This window comes from Tauraco erythrolophus, chromosome 4, assembly GCF_009769465.1.
Source record: "Tauraco erythrolophus isolate bTauEry1 chromosome 4, bTauEry1.pri, whole genome shotgun sequence".
Lineage (NCBI taxonomy): Eukaryota > Metazoa > Chordata > Aves > Musophagiformes > Musophagidae > Tauraco > Tauraco erythrolophus.
Genome location: NC_141468.1, coordinates 42,552,749 through 42,575,498, shown reverse-complemented (window position 1 = coordinate 42,575,498; position 22,750 = coordinate 42,552,749). Strand labels below are relative to the sequence as shown.

Genomic DNA, 22,750 nt, shown 5'->3' with positions numbered 1-22,750 from the left:
ATTTTCAAATGTACAATCACTGCTTGGGAATGAGCATAAGGGGAGCATGGGAACTACAATGGCTTTTACCCTCTACTTCAAAATTGAATAACCAGTTCCCTTTCCGTTGTCTATACCTTTTTCTACGTGACAGTAGACTGAATTGTATTACATGCCGTTGAACACCGAAGAGTGTCTCAAAACAATGGGTTTGAATCTGCACTAAGAAGTAACCCGTTGCTTCACCTCTTCAAAGGCTTCAGTTTTCTATGTTTATTTGCAAAGTGAACAGAAACTGGAAGGGTATCACAAAACAGCATCAGAACTAATGAGAAATGGAAATGCATTAGAATTTCCTCCCATGAAGAGGCCAAACTTTTGTTTTTCTTCTTTTCTTTAATGGCTAGAGAGAAATCATTGAGTTAGAAGCTTTTAGTAGGGCTATTACAGTTGACAGGAGACTGGACAAGCAAACATGAATATGATGCAAAAATCCAAAGCAGGGTCCTCGTGGCATAATTCACTTCTTATGCACTTGATGCTGTCAATACTTGGTGTGTCCATATCTGTATGTTATTTGAAAGTTGCATCAACAGAAATACAGATAATGATAACCAAAGAAAAAAAGTAAGTAAAGGAAAAGAGAGAATTAAAAGAAATAATGCTTTTCAAATACAAGTGCTGCCAGTAATAAAAATAAGACAGGAAAGGAAAATCTGCTTGCAAATAGAGTATTGTTCAAAGTTAGCATACCAAAATTGGTTTATTTTTTTTTTCATAGATGCCAGCTGGAAAGACCTAGTGGCAAAATTCAAATGAGCGTTAGCAAGGGCACCAAAAGTTGTCAGTGCAATACCTACCAAAATTTCAGAGGACTATACGCATTTCATAGCTTAAAATAGACTGTGTCTTTGCAAGAAGGGCAGCATCATGACTTTGCATATCTAATGCGAATTTTATGATGTGTTAGCAGCTAAACTTGCTATAAAAAAAGGAGCTCTTCACTTTTAGAAGCTTATAAACCGTGTTTCATAAGAGGCTGGATGCCTAGACAATTCTTTTCATCAGCTTTTAGAGGTACGCATTCAAATGCAAGTGCCAGCTTTTTCCCACAAGATCTATGGTTCATCAGTTACAAAGTCTCCATCACTCCTCAAGAACCTAAATTTTCTTTCAAGCCTGGGCCATTATAACCAGGGTCACTGCCAAATCCAGGTCTGAAGAATGCACAATACTTTCACTTTTGGTTAGTCACCATCACTTCAAACCAGCATTCCTCTTTTGATGTTGTGCTTGATTAACTAGTTTTCACAGTGTACTTTTTCCCCTCAGTGAATGTACTAGATAGCGTAACTAAGCTTTTTGCTGGATTCTGCATTTTACAGTCAGCCTTCAGGGATGCTAAATTTAAGAGTAAGGAAACAGTAATTAAAAGTGATTAGGACAAGAAGCCTTGATACTATGAAATGTGGACTCAATTGTCCTTGACACAGGCAGAACAAGGCAGCAGGTTTTGGTTTTGATTATAGCTTTACTTGCGATTTTAATAAACATGAACCAGTATTCAAACTTTTAATATCCTGCTGCTTAACTATTTCCAAAAAGCAATCCAGCTCTTTTAAACAGCCCTTGTTTAAAAATTTTAATTTGTTTGGCTCTGTCTCTGCTTAGAGAAGTTGTAGCCTCACGGTAACTCTTTTATAAGTTCATTTCCAGAATCGCAAGCAATCGGTTTTTTTCAACTAAGTGTTTCCGCATGTGCCAAAAGTGTCAGGCTGACAGCTTTCCTGCACCGTTTTATCTGGTTCCCACAGTAAGTATGAGAGACAAACACAGGAATGTGTCTAGTGCTGCCTATGCCCATCAAGGATACAATGATACTTACAGCTCTTCCAGGAAGCGGAGATTGTGCACGGGGTTTGAGGGCAGCTTAGTAATGTTGTTCATACTGAGATCACTGTAGGGGAAAACAGACAGAGACTTAATATGGCATGCCACAACTGTGGTATCCAGCTGTTCATTCCACACATTTTTAAGTAGTACATTAACAAAAATTAGTTCCTCTGTCAGAACTGATGAATCATTATCTAGTTAGCATGTTAAACATCCTTCTTCATATGAACCAAACACAGGCTGTAGCATGTTCCTTGTTTCCAAAGATTTTGGAATGTTTTATCACGCTCTATAAATCAACTGGAACACTAAACAACTCTCTTCGTCTACATAATTTTAATAAACCACTGTACTGTATTAAAATTCACTTGGAGTAGTAAAGAAAGACTACTATGATTTTCGTCGTTGTTGTAGCACTGTAGCACACTTGGTTTACTAAAGTAGACAGGTAAAAGCATACGGATATAAACTATCTGCATAATTCTTTACATTTCATGAATAAGGAAACATTTCACTTTTGCTGTACAACCTGCTACATGGTCGTACTGATTTGCCTTGCCTTACCTTAGGCACATTAGGTGTCTCCAAAGCCCAACTTACTCGAGTCAAAGAAATGACATATTTTCAAATAATAAACATCCCCTTTTTAGAGTGCTCTTTTTTGTAGGCTCTCAAATTGCATTAAATAAGTGAAATGAACCATAAAACAAGGGTGTAATGTGATCCTGCTCTGGAGCACACTTCCTGGTGGGGTTCCACTGTAGTTCCTGGCACAGGAAACAACCAGCCATATCAGCTCTGTCAGAGCTCATTCAAACTATGTTTTAGACTAAATTTCATATAATATCTTTTTATTCTTAACATACTTTTTCATTGTTTTCCATTGTCTTCCCCACATTCCACAGAATCATCATAATTGCTTTGCATTAATTATAAAAACTGTAAACAGACTGCATAATAAAATTCTGTGTGGAAGACACAACTTATGCAACTATATCAAAATTCCTTTAGACCGTTAAAATAAAAATATCAGAGGCCTGCATATTTTATGCAAACGTTATGTGATAATTTAAAACTCCTCACTATCTAAACATACATATATATTTGTAGCAATGCTTATAGTTTCCAGCTACTTTGGGTTGTATTTAGATAACTTTATTTCTTCCAGCTGTTGAGAGCTTACAAGGTAAATAAGTTATCCATACTTTGGTGGGTAGAAGTCCTATTCCTATTCCATCTAGTTCTTATTACTCACAGTCTGTTTCACATTACAGAATATATGTTTTTAGTCAGCATAGTTAATTTTGATGTTTGATCTTTAGCTGAATTTTAAAATGTATAATTTAAAAACATACTTCATGTAGAGATTTTGAAATAAAGAAAATGTGTTAATACTTTACAACAATTACCAAATCACTGTTGGGTAAGGTCTCTTTGCATTCACTTCAAAACAAGGTATAATTTGAGAACCGTGTACTTACTAAATTCATTCTTTATTGTAATACTTTATCACCTAATTCTCTCCTACAGTTTAGTAGGTTATTACCCTTTCACTTTGATAAAGGCTCAAAAGATTTATTCTGGCAAAGGAACAAAACCATGTATTTATTTGGCAAAAGAAAAACTCATCCAGGTAGTGAAACATATACTACTGAATATTAAGATAAACCAAATATTTTAACAATATCATTTTGATCGTGAGATTTTCAACACAGTTCTTAATGGGTTTTTGTAAAATCACATTTTAGACTTAAAAAGCCAGCTTTGGTGAAAGATGAGAGTGATTTATCTTCAGAGAGACACATATTTAGGGCATTCTACAAAAGCAGCATTAACCAGTGCTCTAGCTGACCAGGGAAACCTGAAGCCTGTTTTTCTAGCGTATTAATTTCTATTAGTAGTAGGCAGCACTTGTCTGCTTGTATCACCCACAGGACCCTATGATGACACCAGTCACAAGCAATCTACAGATCAGACCTAATACCTTAAGAGGATCAGAATAAGAGAAGGTAGCTTTCATCATGTGCCTTGATGCACAATGAGAAAATCAACAATACATTCACTTTTCTTAAAAACATCTTTAGATGTTCACTAAATCCCAGAGGTGAATTTACCAACAGTGAAATCCAATGTCCTCATCTCCTTTTTGGACTTCACTCACATGGTGAAATATGTGCTTCACATCATATGATGGAGGAGAATCTCTTCTTCTTCCCAGTCTACACTGCAGTAATTGCTAGCTCTTTTTAAACCTACCAGTTAAATAATCTCATTCTGTTAGGTTCTCTTTTTTTTTTTCAGATTATTCTTTTCTTGGAACATAAAGTACAAAGATTTTTTTTGCAACAGAACTATGTTACCTATGCATATTTCATAAAATCATAGAATCATTTAGGTTGGAAAAGACCCTTAAGATCATCGAGTCCAAAGACTAACCTAACACCAAGCCCATCACTAAACCATGTCCCTGAATGCCACATCTACACGTCTTTTAAATATTTCCAGGGATGGTGGAGGTAACAGAAATTATTTCCAAATTTGCTCAATAACACCTTTCCAAACTAGTTTTTAACACACTAGTAACTAATACACAGGCCATTCCAGTCTACGTTGGTGATGTGTTATTGCTGTAGCTATAAGGGTTTAAGAAAATAAGGGGGACTACTGTAGGAAGAGGTAATATCTTTCATTAGGCTAGCTGATACAGCTGGAAAAACTGATAAAGTTTCAGGCACAAAAATAAAACACTTCTACTTCTTCCAGCTGCACCAATTGGGTAAAGAGGTGACATTATTTATCCCTAAAAAACTCACATCGTTTATGGTTAATCTGTGCTTTTGCAGAACACTCTCTTAGGTCAGAATCACCAAGGATGCATTTCATCCAATTTTTGTTCACTGAAGGAACTAAGGGACTTAAGAGAGAAGTCCCATCACCCAGAGCTACTTCTGGTGGAGGATGTTCGGAGAACTGAGACAAACAACAAGAGTTAGTGGAATGCAATCAGTCACTGAGTCTCACGTCAGCAATACTGCAAAGTTTGGGCTGCTGAGTAGAAATTCCTCATAGCGCTTCAGAGACAAATAAAGGACGTTCACAGCAAACTTGCCAGCCTTTGGACCATACCACCAAGACGACACAGCTAGGATGAGATTTATGGCCACTAGCTAGATCAAGCCCAGCTAACAGTCATAAAGAGCTAGTTGGTAAATCGTAGGTTTACATATTATTACCATGAAAAACAGTAACAATTGTAATGGATACGTCTTATGTCCTGCACCTGCAATGATTTCTTTCCAAAAAGCACATTAAATGGGTTTTCTGATTTCTCCTTTCTCCTATAGCCTGTTTCCAGCTGCTGCCTATAAAAGCAACATACCAGCAAACTAACCTTTTATATTTTCAAAAGATAAAAAGATTTGCTTCAATGACTGCGTTGGCAACATAGCTCACTACAATGATATCTTAATTATACTCTGTGCCAACAAATCACCCCACTGTCTCCGGTGACTTGCAAAAGGAATCCTACCTGTGATGTAATCTTTGAAGAACAGAAAATACTGCAAACTGCACCATGCATCTTTATGTTTTTTCTTGGTGACTATATGGGTAAAGTTTAAGGATTTGCAAAGCAGAGTCCAAGAATGTAAATACAACAGGTCTTTTTCTCCCCCTAGTTTTGTTGCCCCTGCCCAAAAGCCAGTAAAACAAGTTAAGTGAACCAGTTCTTAACTTATAATAGATGAGTCTGGAGGTCAAGTTACTAACCTGTTACTAGCTGTTATTACAAGAGATTTTTCAGTGACTATTCATCTTGAAAGATCAGTTTTCCACATTACATTTATGTCTTTTAAAGGAGAATAAAAATCTGTTTTAGGATATGTGCAAGGTTTCTATTGGCTTTCACCAACCTGCTCACCTACTACTAGGCTAAACTTCTATTATACTTAATGGTACAAACTTGTCTACCCATTGCAGGGTTAATACAATAATGCAACACTAAAGATAATAAATTTTATAGCCTATCTTTTTTTTAACAGTTGCAACCTGATTGATTTTTAGAAAATTATCAAGACTTATTATTAGGATTATTAATTATGTTTCCTCTAGGCCTGCCTTAGCCCAACAATATGTATTAATCATTGTTTTTATGGAAGTCTTTGAAAGATAAAGCACTCATAAAAATACTGACAATAGACTGAACGCACTCCCTGAGTTCTTACCAGCTGAGAACAGCTCCTAAACTAAGACAACTTCCTTAACCCATTTACAGCAAAATTGGACACTATCTTATATGTAGTAACACAAAATAATGACAAGGCGTGAGGATTATTATTGCTCTTCCATTGCTATGTCTATTTGTTTAACATAGCACTCTTGTTTCTACTGTTGGCAGAATACTTTACTAGCTCCACTGTATGATGGAAGAATATACCAGCTACAAAGTGCACACCATCTACTAATGCAAATGCTTCACTATGGATATTAAAAACAATTTCATCTGCTACAGCTGCTTAAAGTAGGTAAATCTATTTGCCAACACTGTAGCAGTAGTAGTTCCTATTTCTTACAAATGAATTCCTATAGCATGTTTTCATTCAAGGGTCTCAATAAATAAATAGAATAATAATGACCATCATTTTACAGAAGGGAAACTAAGACACCTAAAGGCAAAGTGACAGTCAAATGCTTACAGTCAAACAACAGGATATACACCATGGAGGAACCAAACACTGACGATGATTTGTCCTGTGCATTTTTCATTAGACCGCACTGTCCACCTCATGGCATTTACACTGGTTTTCCAAACGGTGATGCATAACTTGTCAATATGCCCCAGAAAATAATGTCCATATTTTCATTTTGATGGTCCTAGATTACATTATCTTCCTAAATCAGCATGAGAATCAGTAGTCATGTATTTGCACGTTGAATACACCCATGCAGAGCAGCACAGGGCAGAGTATAAGCATGCATAAGTAAGCACTGTAAGCACTTTCTGACAACTAAATCATAGCATTTGTTCTCACAATTAGCTTCAAACTTCATCTCTGGTTCTTTGAAGGACTCTGTAGTAAACTATGAATAAGACGGGAATTTCCACTAAATGAGTCACATTTGAAGCAGCACATCTTTGTATTTGGGAAAATATTCTGGAAAAAAGTGGTAGATTTGGAGAAGCAACAGTAAAGAGAGAGAGTTATAACAGACGTTACACAGAGCAGGGAATCTCTATATCAAAGTATTCACAGTAAATAGCAAGTGGCAACAGTATGGATATTTCTGCCCTTCTGCAAGTTGACAATGACAAATGCTAACATTAAATATTTAAAAAATCATTATCCCATGTAATATTATTTGTAACAGCAAATTATCAGCAATTAATCCTATCCTATACTTTCAAAAATTAACACATAAGTGATGCAAGGCTAAAACAGGACTGTTTGCTACTCTTTTTTTACAGAAAATTTCTGTTACTTGACATTGAAGTTCATTGTTTCCAGAGACCCAACACCTTTGTAGTAAAACATGCCCTGCAAAAAGCAAACGACGTTGTATGGTTGCATAGGAATAGACCATGCAGTGAGAGTACGTGTGCCTGTGCACCCCACGAAGAGCTTTATGCCAGTAAATGGACAGTACTCCCACTGTCCCCCTCGCACTGTCCTCTCCTTCCTTGGCATGTCAGTGCTGCTTGTTTCAGCAGTGCATTTTGCTTTCAGAAGATATAAACGCTGCAATCGCAAACAGACATCTATGGGAGGTATCAGGCACCTTAAACTTAGGGAAGGCTCAGAGGTGATCCAGCAAGGTCAGGAGGACTCTGTCTACACCCTCTTCTCTGGTGTTATGTATTGGTCCATAACCCATTGGGTGAATCTTAAACACCAGATCCCGGTAAACCAGGCCACGTCTGGATTCAACACAAACTAATAAAATGCTTTGGCCAAAATTCTGCACTCCCAACACCTGTCAGTGGGTTCCTCTAATGTCACAGACAGCAAAATTCGGCTTATTACTGCAGAAGCTCTGTAACAAAGTTGTTCTAAACAGCATGCATTATTCCTGAACATAGTAGGCAATTCTGTCATATAAACAGCCATCAAAAGACTTACCTAAATCTGGACTGCAGAACATTTGTAAAGCAAACAGTACGTGCATGAATAATCTTTTCAGGAAACAATTTTGCCATTCAGTTTATCCAAGACTCCAGCAGAGGGAGCAGGGCAGAGCAAACAATTAGGGTCAAAAAGAAAGTAAAGATCAAAGATCAGATCAAACACACACAGTGCTGGATTAATCTGACAAGTACCTGACATTTCACTTTGGGTACAAAGATTCCGGCTCTCTGCTTTTTTTGTATATCAAATTCACGATGCTCCCTAGATGAAATTATCCATTTACTTTCAAAGCTGATTCATGGCTGCTCATTTGGTGCTGAAGACTTAGTTTGCTAAGTAATAATTACCAGGATAAGTTATAAAAACATTCCAACATGTCAATTATTTACTGTACTTAACTCATATATTTTAAAGCTTAAATAACTAAAGGAATACTTTAAAACACAGAGGCCAGCAAGAGCAATTAAAATAAGACTGAATGGAATTCCTCTTCCTCCCATGCCCACAGATTCTGTATTATTTCACTTTGTGAGTTATTACTTGTTTCTGCTGCACTAATTCAAATAGATTAAACGAGTACTGCATACATGATTTGTCTTGTTCAAACACTGAAACAATACACAACAGGAAAATATATCAGATTTTATTGTAATTTATGAAGACAACTGCTAGAATGTTTGTTCTGCTTTTCATCATTACCTGTTTGTTTATCAGGTACTGTTTATCTTATTTTTGATGAAGAACAGTACAGTTAAATTGAGAAAAGATATTTATTAGAAGTGACCAAGTCTGAAAAAAACCTGTCTTGTTCTCTCTTAGTTTCAGAATATTTTCTGTAACTCTAGAAGTTGCTTATTTTTACAACTATTTGTTAGAAAAATGACAAAATATAGGAAAACATCCTTTTTTTTTTTTTTCTGAATGAATGGACATACTCATCCATTTTAGAAACTGGGGTTCAATTTCTTCTAATTCCAGGTCTAGAATTTCATCCTTCTGAATTCAATGAAGCTGTTCCTAAATTATGGTTATTTATATGACAGGAGAGTATCTACAAAAAGCACAGCATAGTTTGCTTATTAGCATACTACACCTTGACTATAGCAGAAACTAATTCAAAATATATCTATGTGTAGACAAAAACTCAAAATACAAGCCTAAAGTCATAAAGTACAACTTTCCTAAATGAAGTATTACGGGCCACACAGACAATTGGGTTGAATACCCAACTGGAAGTTATGCACACCATAGGATATATGTGACACAAACCACTTTTAAAACTCTTCACCAAAATATCCAGTATTTTTTCAGTGAGGCTGCTGAGGGTGGAAATGAATGAGGATAAGCCCAATATCATTTGTAAAAAGATACACTCTAAATCATTTATTTTGCTGGTCGTAATTTGCCTCAACTCAATTCCACAGCATGGATTTGAAGAATTATAAAGCAAACAGCTTTGAGAGCATTTGCCACAAACAGATTCTAAGAGTGATGGTGTAAGTCTGAGTATCTGGAAACCTGTGCACAACGCACCTGCATTTAGAGCAGGAAATATATATCCTACATTGCATGGAGCACAGGTCCCCAAGGTATAGATGAGCAAGCTGCATCCAGAGCTGGATATTACGATGTTAGGTGCCCTCAGACAGACTAATTATCCCATGTACGGCAGGATGCTGCTATGACTGTACAAATTTCACAATACAGGGTTTCTGCACAATGCTACTTTGTGTGATGTAATGTAGCATTTGTCATATATATAAACTTGGTATTCCCAGACTGATTCACTACAAAATACACATAGTCTAGACTGGGTGAAATTCTGGCTTGGTAAAGGAAACAGTAAAAATGTCATTTAGCAAAGACAAGAGTCCATCTCTTTGATCCCAACTGATCTTTTTATCTTAGAGGAATTTTCAGTAAAATTCTCATTAGCTTCTTCACTATTCTTATAGAATAGGTTCCGAGTTTCCTATGCATTGGTGCTGAATGATTGGACTTGTTTTAACACAGCACTGTCACTTCTGCTTTTACTGTAATTTAGTTGTACCTTGTGTTGTTGAAGAGTAATTGAAGAGTTTCAGCAGAGACAATGATGCTACCTTATATCACAACCACTAAGTTCCACTCTGAATTACTAATTCGATCATTTCTGTGTCGCTACTTAGCTGAAAAAATTATTTACAAAATCTTTATTGCATGCACAACCCAACTGATGTTATATGACCAGCAAGCTCAGTTTCATCCAGCATTGCTACCAAAAGAATTACTCCTGATCTCCCCCTCACCCCTGCACTGCCCATTCCTTTTGAGGATGCTGTTGAACCAGAGTTAGCAACTCATCTGGATTAAAACAAATCCAGGAGGAAAAAAAAGGTTTTAATCCAAGTCAGTTCCCTGAGCTGGTTCATTCTGTTGCTGTTTGTGCTGCCACAAGCTAAAATATCGATGAGAAACAAATAAGGAAGGTAAAGCAGAACTGTTTTTTTCAGTTGGCAACGTTGGCTTGGAGTACTGCACGGGGATCCTATAACTAGGACATAAATATCGTAAATCTTCTTCAGATATACAAAGTATACACACGTCTTCCCTTTACGTCTGACAGAGCTTGTTTGTCGAAATACAATGGGCCCCCAGATCTGCCAGCTCCTGGCTGGCTGACAGCCTCTTCCAACACCTCCTACAGAGCTCAGAGAAATGACGGAGCTGTCAGGTTTTTCACTGACAGATTGAACACCCAAACTTCTGCAATAGTAAGTGCCAGGAAATACGTATATCTTGATTCTTACACAGATAACGCACTTAAAAACACTGTATTTCTCCATCGGGTAAAATTTTTTTTTGCTTAACTGTTCAAAATTCACTTTCATCATGAGATACCTTCACATGGGCTGGCATAAAATAGTCTGAATATACATAAACACTAGGTCCTCAATCTTATACTGACATCACATATACCTGGTCTCCAAACATTTTCTTTGCTTCTAACTGAACAGCTGCCCTTCAGATAGGCAGAATACTGAAATACCTGAGCTAGCTTTAAACAAGTCATGAGCAGGATGGAGATGTGCTTACTTACCCTACCAAGGAGAAATCTCCAGTAAAAACGTCATGTGTTGGGTTGGACTGACATGTATTTTTCATATGGTTATACCAGCACAATCTTCAGGTAAAACGGCTGTGCTCCTTCTAGTATAAAAGTGTCTTCTCTTCAGATAAATTATTTCCCTTTCCAGTAACTTAAATTACTGGGATCAGTGTTGTACAATTAATAAGTGGAGGAAAATACTTCAGGACTATTTCCACTGAGATCAGCTGGGCTGTTCAGAGGATAAGCTAATATTTAGTATGAGTAGAGGCAGCAGACTGATCCAGAATAAATGATCCCTGTTTCCTTCCTTTTATCCACAGTGTTTACATAGTCCACTGTTTGGCAGCCTCATTTTGAGGCCAGTGACCCACCACTTCTTGTGATTGTTACGATAATCAACAGAAAATCTCTTCAGGGCAAACAATTAACTGGTGATGTTCAGTCAAATCCACTGGTGTGTCTCAGTTTCAGGTTTCAAACACCAGTTTTAGATCTTCCTGGAGACAATATTGAACAATATTACAAAACATCAGTAGCCAAAACAAACATTTAACAAATGTAAACTGTTGCTGCCAACTCTACTGCACCTGTGTGCATATGTGAAATAAATGTGTCCCCTAAACTGCACCTGTCTGCTTTGCTTTTTTTGCACAGAGAATGAACTTTCCAAGATCTCTTTTCTTTAGCTATTCCAAATGCTATAAAAATGCTGGAAAGAATCAGTCACCCTATTATTTACATGTCTGAAAACTTGTAACACAGCAAGTCAATGTCAGCACTAGAACAGTGCCTGGGGGTAAACACCTGGCTCCACTGATGCTGGTAGCAAAACTCACATTGACTCCCATGGGAGGAGGATGGCAATCCAGGCCTCCAAGTGCCTAATGCCAGGTTCTACCCAATAGGCAGCATTGCACAGTTGTGGAAATCATGCAACAGCACATCGCTTTGCCTGGAGTAGTAAATGTAGTCCTGTTGGGTTCAATGGGAAGATTTCTATACATTTTTCCAGCTCTTTTATTGTTTCTAAAATCTGTTGAGTTAAAGGCAGGATGCCGTTGGTTTGGGTCACTAAGGAGAAGAAAGCATGACATTTTCTGCTGATTAAATCATCCTTATACCTTTTTTTCAAGTAAAGAGGTTCAAAAATCTAAGGAAGTGGTTTATTTCAGATTCTTTTACTTCCACATTGTGCACTCTTAAAGCCTTTCCTTCTCTTCTGTTTGGTTGTCATGCCTGCTCCAATTATTTGGGTACTTAACTTTTCATTCCTGGTGTTTTGCTTCCAAAGTGATGTGCTGATTCTGTTCATTTTTCCTTCCTCACCCTTTCTTTTCCATAGCCTTCACTGAATTTTCCTTTCACATGAAGTTCAACTTTCCAGTCAGCTCCATCAGGAAAACAGAAGGATTACTCGGAATAATCTGCATTGTGAGGGTTCTTTCTGGGCAAAGATGAATCAACATTTTGAAACTAGAAGGCTTAGACACTCAGGGAGGTCTTTTATAGGCTTAATTTGCCTTGCCATGAACAAGTAGAACAAATGAATGCAGCAACACCCACCTCCTACCTGACAGCAACTGCTGATGACCACTGGACTCACCTTACACAAGAGTGTACAAGACAGTACCTGCCACATACTGCTATCGCTGCACTCCTCCAAATGGTGGCAAAACGGATGCCAGCTTGAAAATGGTGCAAGCAGAAACAAAATATAGGACAGAAATAAAGTCAAGGCACTCACTAAGCAGAAGCAAGTCTTCTGTTGAGAGGTGTTATCCTATTTTCCACACTCTGTAGAATCCAGTCAGCCTTGCCGTCCCTTCATTAGGGGTTTGGAGTTGGTGGGATGGAGACTGGTGCTCTTCTTCACACCACACACAGGGTATAAAGGGACTACCTTGGCCCATAGGCTGGCTTCATTCTTCTGTCCCTTGTGGAGAGTGGTGTGAAGATCAGACAGGTGAAGGATGCTCCTCTCAGCCATGGTCTTGGGCACGTAGACCTCAACTTTCCCATACTCGCAGCAGACTGAAGAAGACGGCACCGCATGGTTCTACACGGATATTCTTGCTATTAAAAGGACCGCAAAGGGGGTTTTGTGGGGATCAGTTCTGACTGAAAAACACAAACTCATTGTGAACTCCCTGAACAAAGGCCCAGTATATCCTTTCACGATCCACCGGAGATTCCAGAGAGATCCTTTCTCTAGAACTGTCCAGTGTGTTCTGCCACTTTTTTGCTTGTGTAGTTTTATTAAGCTCTTCAGAATTTTCATCTTGAATCCTGCAGATTCAGCACAGCACAGGAAAAAACAAGGACTTCAAGCCATCCTGATCCTAAATTAAAACCCCTTTAACAAAAACATGATCATCTAAGGTGCATTTTTTTCTAACCTAATCCCAAAATGGGCATTTTTTAATAAAGGCATGTGGTTTGAAAATAAGCTTTTAAATAATCAGAGAAAAGAAAGAACATAGAAACAGATTTTAAAATATCTGTGGAAAAAAGACAGGGAATTATTTTAAATAATGAAACTCAAAGCTCAGGTGATTTGTCTTGTCACATGTATAATGTATAATGTATGAGGTTACTTTTCTTTAAAAGCCAGTGTTAAAGAAGGAAATGGTTGCATCACTAACAAATGCTATAGGGCAGAGACCCTTTTCTGGGCAATTTTTCAATTCAATAAAATTTTCAAACTTGTATTTCGCCATTTCCAGCTCCCATATTAAAAATCTATTAGCAGAAAGCCTATTGAAAAGCTGACCATGAGCACAAGAGACTTTTTCTGGAAACACTTCTATTCAGTTCTCATGCCTGAACAAAAGCAGATTGGCACATTCAGTTATATACAAACGCCTTTGAAAGGGACCTCCCCCTCTTTCCCATAGCCACGCGTTTCAGGGCTCTATATGCTGAAGGAAGCCACTGAAAGGTTTGAAGGGGTGGGGAGACCAAGGGCTTCCACCGAGATCCTTCAAAGTCCTCGTCTTCTATAGTGGGAGGATTTCCCTCTAAATCCTTTTCAATAGCATATTGATGGCTTTGAAAGCTTAAATGGCATTTGTCAACCATCAGTAAATCTTGAAAACTGTTTCTGCAAATAGCCCAACTCTGAGTCTCAGCTTTTCCCATTAATCTGTACGTAAGGCCACTGAAGACTTTTTCAGAGCCTAAATAATGCCTGGATTAAAAGGTCCATTCAGAAGGGAAAACTTTAGCATTCACCTTGTGTACATAGCCATTTCACCAGTGGTATTCATGGGTTGTTATTTCAACTCTGCATTTGTCCTGCAAACAAGACATTTTGCCACAAAGACTTGGTAGAGACATTCTTCAGTGAATTACTGAAACCTAGCCCCGCTATTTGTCATGGCTTGTTATTTTTATCAAGTGTAATCAGTTCAAATAGGAACTCTAGACTGACAACTTTACAATTACGCTACTATTTTAAGAGTGGAAGGTATGTTTCTTCTAATTCAACAATGAAACTGATTAAAGCACAACCTGATTGCTTTATCTAATGAAAGTCTAAAATTTCCCTTAATCAGGTATGAGAAGACTTTGTTTTATATTGAAAGTAAAGACAAGAACTTCATAAAGATCATTATTCAACCTTTTTTCTTTATGATATTTTATAGAAACTTACACATTTGAAAGGCTTAATAATTATAATATGTTACATACTGCCTTGTGTTTGCATTTTAAGACAATACTCTCTTAATTTACCTTTCTCCAAATAAAGCAAATGGACAGACTTTAAGCCCTCAGAACCTTTGCCCTATACACACACAAACTCTTTTTTTAGGCTGTTCTTACAAGTTAATAATATTTGTGTTCTCTTCTTTCTAATTTTTTTTTTTTGCATTTTGCATCCAGTGAGTTATACCAAAGCCAAGGTATGAGATATTTTGAAGGGCACGAGACATTTCATTATTATTATATGATTTTGTTTAATGAATAATGGCAAGGCCATCTGAAAGAGTAGCCAAGAGCTTATGGGTGATGTACAAATACAGAAAGCATTTATGTGCTACAAAGTGTGTAAGATTTCAGTGCACTCCCTATTTAAATAATCCCAATAACATAGTTTACTCCATGGTGATCATGATACATTTTTTTCTTCCAAGACAAATTTGATGTGTCCTATAGTTAATGAAGAGTGGAAATTATTAAGATGTTATTTAACCCTACACCAAAGAGATAATATTTCTATCATCACAAAGGTAATTTCTGAGAATTCCTTTTATTAAACTGCAACATTAAATTCAGTGTACACATGGTGATCACTGTGAAACTCATATGTAATACTGTAATGGCCAGCAGTCAAATGAATGTGGGTGACTGTTGTGTGAAAACAATGTTAGTCTAAGGAGACTGCCAGATCTCCTGGACTGGACAGATAATGAGAAATAAAGCCGGATTAAAGATGGAGTAAGCAAGTGTCACAAATGTATGTTTCACAAGATGAGGTACTAATGTCAAAGCCAGTTTGTCTGAGGCTTCACATTCAATTTTCTCTCTGAATGTATCCTCAACCAAAATGGTGGAAAATATCTATATTTTATTTTTTTCTACCAAGCTATGAAATAGGCAGAGTAATTGATAAGTTTTCAGTTGACAATTTCTAGCATTGTAGACTGGTAGATATTAATTGCCATATGCTTCCAGAATGATGAAATTACAACAGTCAGGTTTTTAAGAATCTTCTAGGAGGATCTTGCTAGCAGTATGATAGTCTGTACATAGTAATAGCTTATTTTTAATATAGCTTTCCTATGTTCTAATGCTAATGTTAAATATTCGTATTAATAGATTTAAAAAATAACTAAAGCAAACACATCTGCCATACTTGTGTCTGTCTTATGAAAAATATTTAATGCAGTATTCTTCTTTTTACTGATTGGAAAACTAGTTCACATTTTTTGCTAATTGGTCACTGGGTTCTTTCCTTTCACCTGTTTCCAGAGACCAACAAAGGCCACTTACTGCCTTAAATTACCTTCAAATGTGGCAGAGAGCATGGAAGGCAAAGGACATGCTGTTTTAGCATCCCAGGCACTGTGATGTGTGCTGCAGATGCCCTTTCAGAGCAAAGGATGCACCTACACCGGAGCTGTTGCCTGCATTCCATTACTCCTGGCTCAGCCACAGGGAATGCAAGGTGGTACGACTTAATCAGCGCTCTTCTGCTAAGACATTAAACAAAGAAATAATGAGTTTTGCCTGGTTGAGTATCTTAAGTGTAAAGGTCAGCTCTAACTGTAACTAAACAGCGCATATTGAACCGTTTTCTTACAATACAAATAATCAAATGCCCAGCTACTTTTAATCCCTATTGAACAAAGTGAGTAAGTGCCACAGAAAGCTAAAGTTAGAGTTAATTCAGGAATGACCATGTTTAAGCAGGATGTTATTATCTGTCAGTATTTGAGTGTGTTCATTTAAATTTCTTTGCTTCAGTATTTGAAAATTTACTTTAGCCAAAGCTGGTCATGGCTCACTTTTAGCAGATTCCCTCTAGAAAGCAAAAAGATTTGTGAGCCTAGATATAAAGAGAACAAACCCAAGGCATTCCTACTCAAATACATGTAAGCAAGTAACAGGCCATGCTGTTCCAGACAAAATGTGCAGAAGCTCCAAATGAAACTCCCTCCAACTGCAGCAAGAAGCAAACAATCAGCCAAAAGCCTTGTGGACAATTTCCATCTGATGTAAATTACTATCACCTCTGTAACTGAGGTTGCAGTTTTTGGAGGTAGTATATTTTCTTTCAATTCAAAGACAAAAGATGCAGACAGTCTCCAGGCTTAGAATATTCTGAAGCTGCCAAGTAGGAGGGATGGGCAATACAAAGAAACAGAGTGAGACAATGCAACGCTTCCTGATGTGTCTTCTCAGATGCAGAAAAACTGACTTTTGAGTTTTGTCGTGATAACTCTCATTTGATTGCGTCTGGGAATTGTTTTTCTACATCCACCTTGCATGCTAGATAATGGAATGGCAAAGTTCACTGCCTTTTATAAAGACGAACTAGTAGATTTCACTTACAGTGTTCAATGAAAACAGATGACCTCATTGTGACCTTGTCATCCATAATAGATTTGTCAGTTGCTGAGTCTCAGCATGTGATGAAATATCCTGGAAAGTCATTTGACTGTGGTTGGACAACTTATGGTAATCATTTAGCTTTTAAAAATATTTTGAATCTAAGCTTGTCTTGATCTTTTGTGGGAAGTTGGATTTATGATACGAAAAAAAGCTAGGTTTCCACCTTCTCTTTGCTTTTGATATGAGAATCAGGGCTTCCTCAAAAATGTGGGGCATATGAAGCTTTTCTGGTTTGATGAATACTCAAGGAAAAATCTTCTTGGGTTATCTTGGCCAAAAATTTGGTTGATTGACCCAGAATGGCTAAGGAACATATGCCAAATTTCATACTTCCAAGTTGATGTTAAACAATTTTGAGACCTACTCTGTGTGTGTGTGTGTATATGTAAACAGGAGGGCAACTTAAGAAGAAAGCTTTGGCAAGGAGATAACCAAGAGGCTAAAAGAAAGAAAAATGACTGTGTGGATGCAGTAGTGGTCAGGTCATCACTTATGATACGAACAACAATAAAACTAGGAAGTGACAGCCATACATCATAAAATCTGCTACAATTCAGTGAATATTTGGCAGGGAAACCCTATAGGCCGCTTGTGTTTATCTTGCATGCACTGAAAAGTTGTACTGCTGAAAGCTTGCAAATTAAAGCCTCTGAGCAGAAATATATATTGCAGGAGACAGTCAGACACAGTTTAATTCAACCAAAAGACTCTTCTATATTGCCACAGGTATCAGCTCTGGACATGGAGCTGCTGGAGTGAGTCCAGAGAAGGGCCACGAAGATGATCCGAGGGCTGGAACACCTCTATTAAGAAGCTAGGCTGAGAGCGTTGGGGCTGTTCAGCCTGGAGAAGAGAAGGCTCTGGGGTGATCTTATAGCAGCCTTCCAGTACCTAAAGGGGGCCTACAGGAAAGCTGGAGAGAGACTTTTTACAAGGGCATGTAGTGATAGGACAAAGGGCAATGGCTTTAAACTGAAAGAGGGCAGATTTAGATTGGATATAAGGAAGAAATTTTTCACTCAGAGGGTGGTGAGGCAGTGGAACAGGTTGCCCAGGGAAGTTGTGGCTGCCCCATCCCTGGAAGTGTTCAAAGCTAGGTTGTATGAGGCTTTGGGCAACCTGGTGTAGTGAAGGATGTCCCTGCCCATGGCAGGGGGGTTGGAACTAGAGGATCTTTGAGGTCTCTTTCAACCCTAACCATTCTATGATTCTATGATTATTATTATCAAAATCATCAGGTCAAAATGTTTATGCATCACAGAAAAGAAGAAAAACCATAATAAAAAAACCACACTGGAGACTCCAGGCAAATTTTGAGATGCTAGTGATGCAACGCTAGGCAAATTTTTTAATATTAGGAAAAAAAAAAAAATCAGATCCCTGTTAAATTTCTTCCAATTCAGATAGATCTCATTGTTTGAACAAATCTACTTTTTCACCACACTGGACAATTTACTGTGAACATCAAGAACATTAAGCCTGAGTTTCAGTGAAGTTCACTCTACATCTCTCACAAGGACAGACAAAGATTATCCTTCCCTATAGTACTGTTGAAGGGGAGAAGTTTAGTCAAGGATTTATATAAGTGAAAACATATGAACTATGACTGAAGGCCATGCCTTGCATCTACTTGTTACATTTGCCTTATTGTCCACCTATGTGGACATGTCCCACCCATTTTTTGCTACCAATGGAAGAGACCTCATAATTTAAATGTGAAAACTCTCTGCAACTTGGATATGACATAACAGATCATCCACACTCAGCCCAACTCACTGTAAAACTAATATGAAGCCTATCACACAAGTTTAAACAGAAGAGTTTTTCTACTCCAAACTTGCCCCCTCTCCTGCCCCCATGCTACTGTGTTAATAATACTGCAATTCTTCATGTGTCTTGAAGATTTCTAGGGGAACTATGCCATGGGTCTCTTGGCTCATTAAAAGTAAATTAGGCCAGATATTTTTACCTGTGGTTCACTTCTTGCAATGACTTAGGGTATCCTGCCTGACTTCCAACCAACACTCTCCATACAGTAGGGGATGCGCTTCTTGCAGAGGCCATATCATACGTACCCCATGGAGACACCTCAGATAACCTGAAGTACCTTAAATGATGTAAGACAGGTACGCGTGAGCATCTAAATGAAGCTCCAGCTGCATTCAAGAATGGAGACCCAATTTAGTTTGCTAAACATAGGGATCTAGAGTCATTTGAAACATTCTTGGTTACCCAAGACATCTATATGGGCCTGGCAAATATAATGTTATGACCTATGACATGACCCACCGCCTTTTGAAGGTAGAATTGAAGATCAGCTAAGATACTCTAAGGCAAATCGAGTGCACTAGATAGATATCTATGCTTAGGCAATAGTATTGACCTCGGAGCCTGGGATTCAGCTCCGAACATCCCTAAGTTAGGTGTCCGCACATTAAATAGGCTTCCGGGCTCCTAGTGTAGTCAGTTAAATCTAGAAAGATTTATCTCATCTTCAGATAAGTGACTTTTTTTCATCAATACTCTCCAACGACTAGGACTACACTCACTGTTAGGAGACTGAGACACTGCTTACTCTAAACAGCTGCATTTTAGATCAGCATGTGAATCTGGAGCTGAATAAGAGTTCAGTTGACTTTAGGAGCAACTAAATTACAAGATTAAATGTATGCACAGTATTTATACTAGTGGTGGTGCAAGGAAATTAAATGAAGAAACCCGCTTCCTTGATTCCTTCTCTGTACCAATATAATTTAAGTTTTCTGACATCTGAAGCATACTGTAATGCCTGGTTGCTTACTCAAGCTTTTAGTTTAACAAAAGAAACTGGTTTTCTTTATGTGGGAAAGTGAGTAGTCGTCTTTACTTTCATCAGTGTATGTTAAGACTTGTGACGTGATTGTTGGGCTTTCTTTTATAAAAATATAAATAGGTAGGTCTTCCTACAACTACAGAATACTTAGTAAGGACAACTTCATAAGAATTAGTAAAACCCTAATGAAAGTGAATGCAAGTTAGGCTGTAAGAATACTTAAATACTTTCTTCTTTCTTCTCAGTAACTCAGGGTGTGTTTCATGAAAGTAGACCTTAGGGAGCTGAGCTTCACATTAGTTTCTATCTTGTAGTCAGACTCCTCTAGGTTCAGTGAGATGGAGCGGGTTTCTCTCCCATGCAGATTCTTAGGTGTCTCTAGATAAAAAACATCCTTTTTTGTAAGGTTAGTGCTCAGGTAGGGTCAGGCTCAGTGCTTTGCTGATGGTTTCCAGATGGCTCAGAACATGGGCAGAGCTCACACACATCTTCCTACCAAATTCTACGTAGATATGACTTCATGGGTGTATTGAATCCTTTGGGACTAGAAACCAGTGGCATCATAAAAGTGTGAAGTATTATTTGTAGAACTATTTTCCTGCACCTTTTTGAGAGTCATGTATTTCCGTATCACCACACGAATGTTATTTTTAAAATCCTCAACCTTTTAATGAACAGAACGCCATGGAAGAAGGACAACTTTCATAATTAGGATCAGTGCTTTCCTCCTGTAAGAGTCATAGGTCCTCTGATTTCCTCATGGTTTTTGTTCTGGAAAACTCTAAGGATTTAGGAAAATAATTTCTGTGCAACTTGGAAACAGAGACAAAAGCAATCCCCTGTCCTTCCTCATGTTCGTGAATAACAGCTGTAGGAATCTGCACTCTAGCTCACATCCTACAGAAAATGTGATGTAATTCAAAGGTCTGAGAGAGAATTGTTATCTCTTCTCTTGGGAGTGCCAGGGGAACAACTTCTGCCCACCCATACCCAAGAAGGATGTGTATTGGCAGGGGATGGGGGAGAATTTTCTGGGCTGAAGTAATTACGAGCATGCTGGCGTTCCCCTCCTGTGCTTTTTGTACAGAAATACTCAATTATGCAATACTTTTCAAAGAACAACATAAAGAAAGAGGTAACTACTATTTGGTAGTTGAGGAGACTGCAGAGCGGGAAACTAATTTTGCTGTGACACTAAGCAATCCAATAAGGAAAAGGAAGAAAATACAGGTCAGAATCTCAGATCAATGCTTTAGCTATGAGGCGGTGCTGCCTCCTTAAGTAAAACCAATAAATATTCCCAGGCTAACCGCAACTCTCAGCCGCACTTCAATGAATGTTTCTACTTTTCTTTGTAACTCTTCCATCAATTTTTATTTTTGTGACCATGTTCTCACATTCAAACTAACATAGCTTTCACAGCTGACATTACATGGGTTGGCATATACATACTGCAGATGTTTACAATGCCAACATATTTTAGGACATAGAAAGATAATTGAAAAATCTGTTATCTACTTCAGTTTAAGAGCGTTATCATACAGGAACATAGTTGTTTTTTTTCCCCCGAAATACTATCCAATGCATCTTGTTGGCAGGGGAAATTAATTTTCCAAACTCAGTCTTTAAAAGATATTATTTTTTTTTAATAGGAGCGTTTTTGAAATAGAACATATGCCCCTGTTTCTCTATCCACACCATAAAATGGTTTTCCCATTCATCACAAATAGCTGTTTTTCTCCTACAAAAGCTTTTATAGAGCATGCCTCTGTATTTTAATTGTTCCTGACACAGTGGATCCACAATCCCAATTATGGTTGTGGACTGCAATACAACTGTAACACAAATGAAAAACAGAGTCCTTATGCTTATCTGACTCTTACAATATAACTTTCAAAATACAAAGATGTAAGCAGACAGAATTAGTAAGCAGGCTGGCTGTAACTGCCTGCTGAACTACTCAATTCATACAAAAGATGGGGAAACCTGGAGGAAGACATAATCCTTAACCTTCATTTAGTACAGCCTAAGGTTACATGATTCTTCTCTGCATTATTATTGCACAGCACAAAAGTATGCACAAATGTGAGGCCCTAATGCTTATGGAACATCTGTCTGGCCTCCGCAAAGAATGGGTGTTTTAGGGCCTAATGCCCCTCCCCAATACCTTCTATAAACCTGTTAAATCCACTTTGCGAAAGTGAGACAGCTAAAAGCTGAAAAATGCAGTCCAGTAATTTCTTCTAAGTCATATGTAACGGACAATTTAGAGATCTGTTCGCTTATGATAATAGGCATGTTACTGCAGACCACTAGACTGCTGATTGGCAGCAGTCCAACATAAAAATTACAGGAACACATATTCTTTGAAAGCTTCTTAGTTTAATAATAGTTAGGATGGCTAATAAATATTTCCTTCATTTTACAGACAGGGATTAAAAATGGGGCATTCTGTAGCCTGTGGACTTCAGTAAGATTAGCTGAACGAGCAGTTCTGTGTCCTAGCCTTTCATTATGTTTGCATATTAAGGGTTTTATACTAAAACTTAGTATCTTTCAAGCCATCCTGATTTATACTGAAATGGAACGGCCAAAGCCAAGAAGGAGTAACAGCTCCCCGAATATTTAGCTGAGGCATACTACATCATAGCGCATATGCCAAGATAACAGTCACAGTTCGAGCCCATGGAACCGCACAGTTGTTACCCAACAGAATCAGCAGATGGAAATATCCAGAAA

General features: G+C 37.8%; 1 protein-coding gene across 1 annotated transcript in view; it reads right to left on the bottom strand.

Moving 5' to 3' along the window:
• Positions 1 to 22,750, bottom strand: part of LGR5 (leucine rich repeat containing G protein-coupled receptor 5) — a 94,488-nt gene that overhangs the window by 52,101 nt on the left and 19,637 nt on the right. The window contains 1 exon segment of the mRNA XM_086609976.1: positions 1,865 to 1,936. Within this exon segment, the coding sequence (XP_086466102.1) occupies positions 1,865 to 1,936 (72 nt within the window).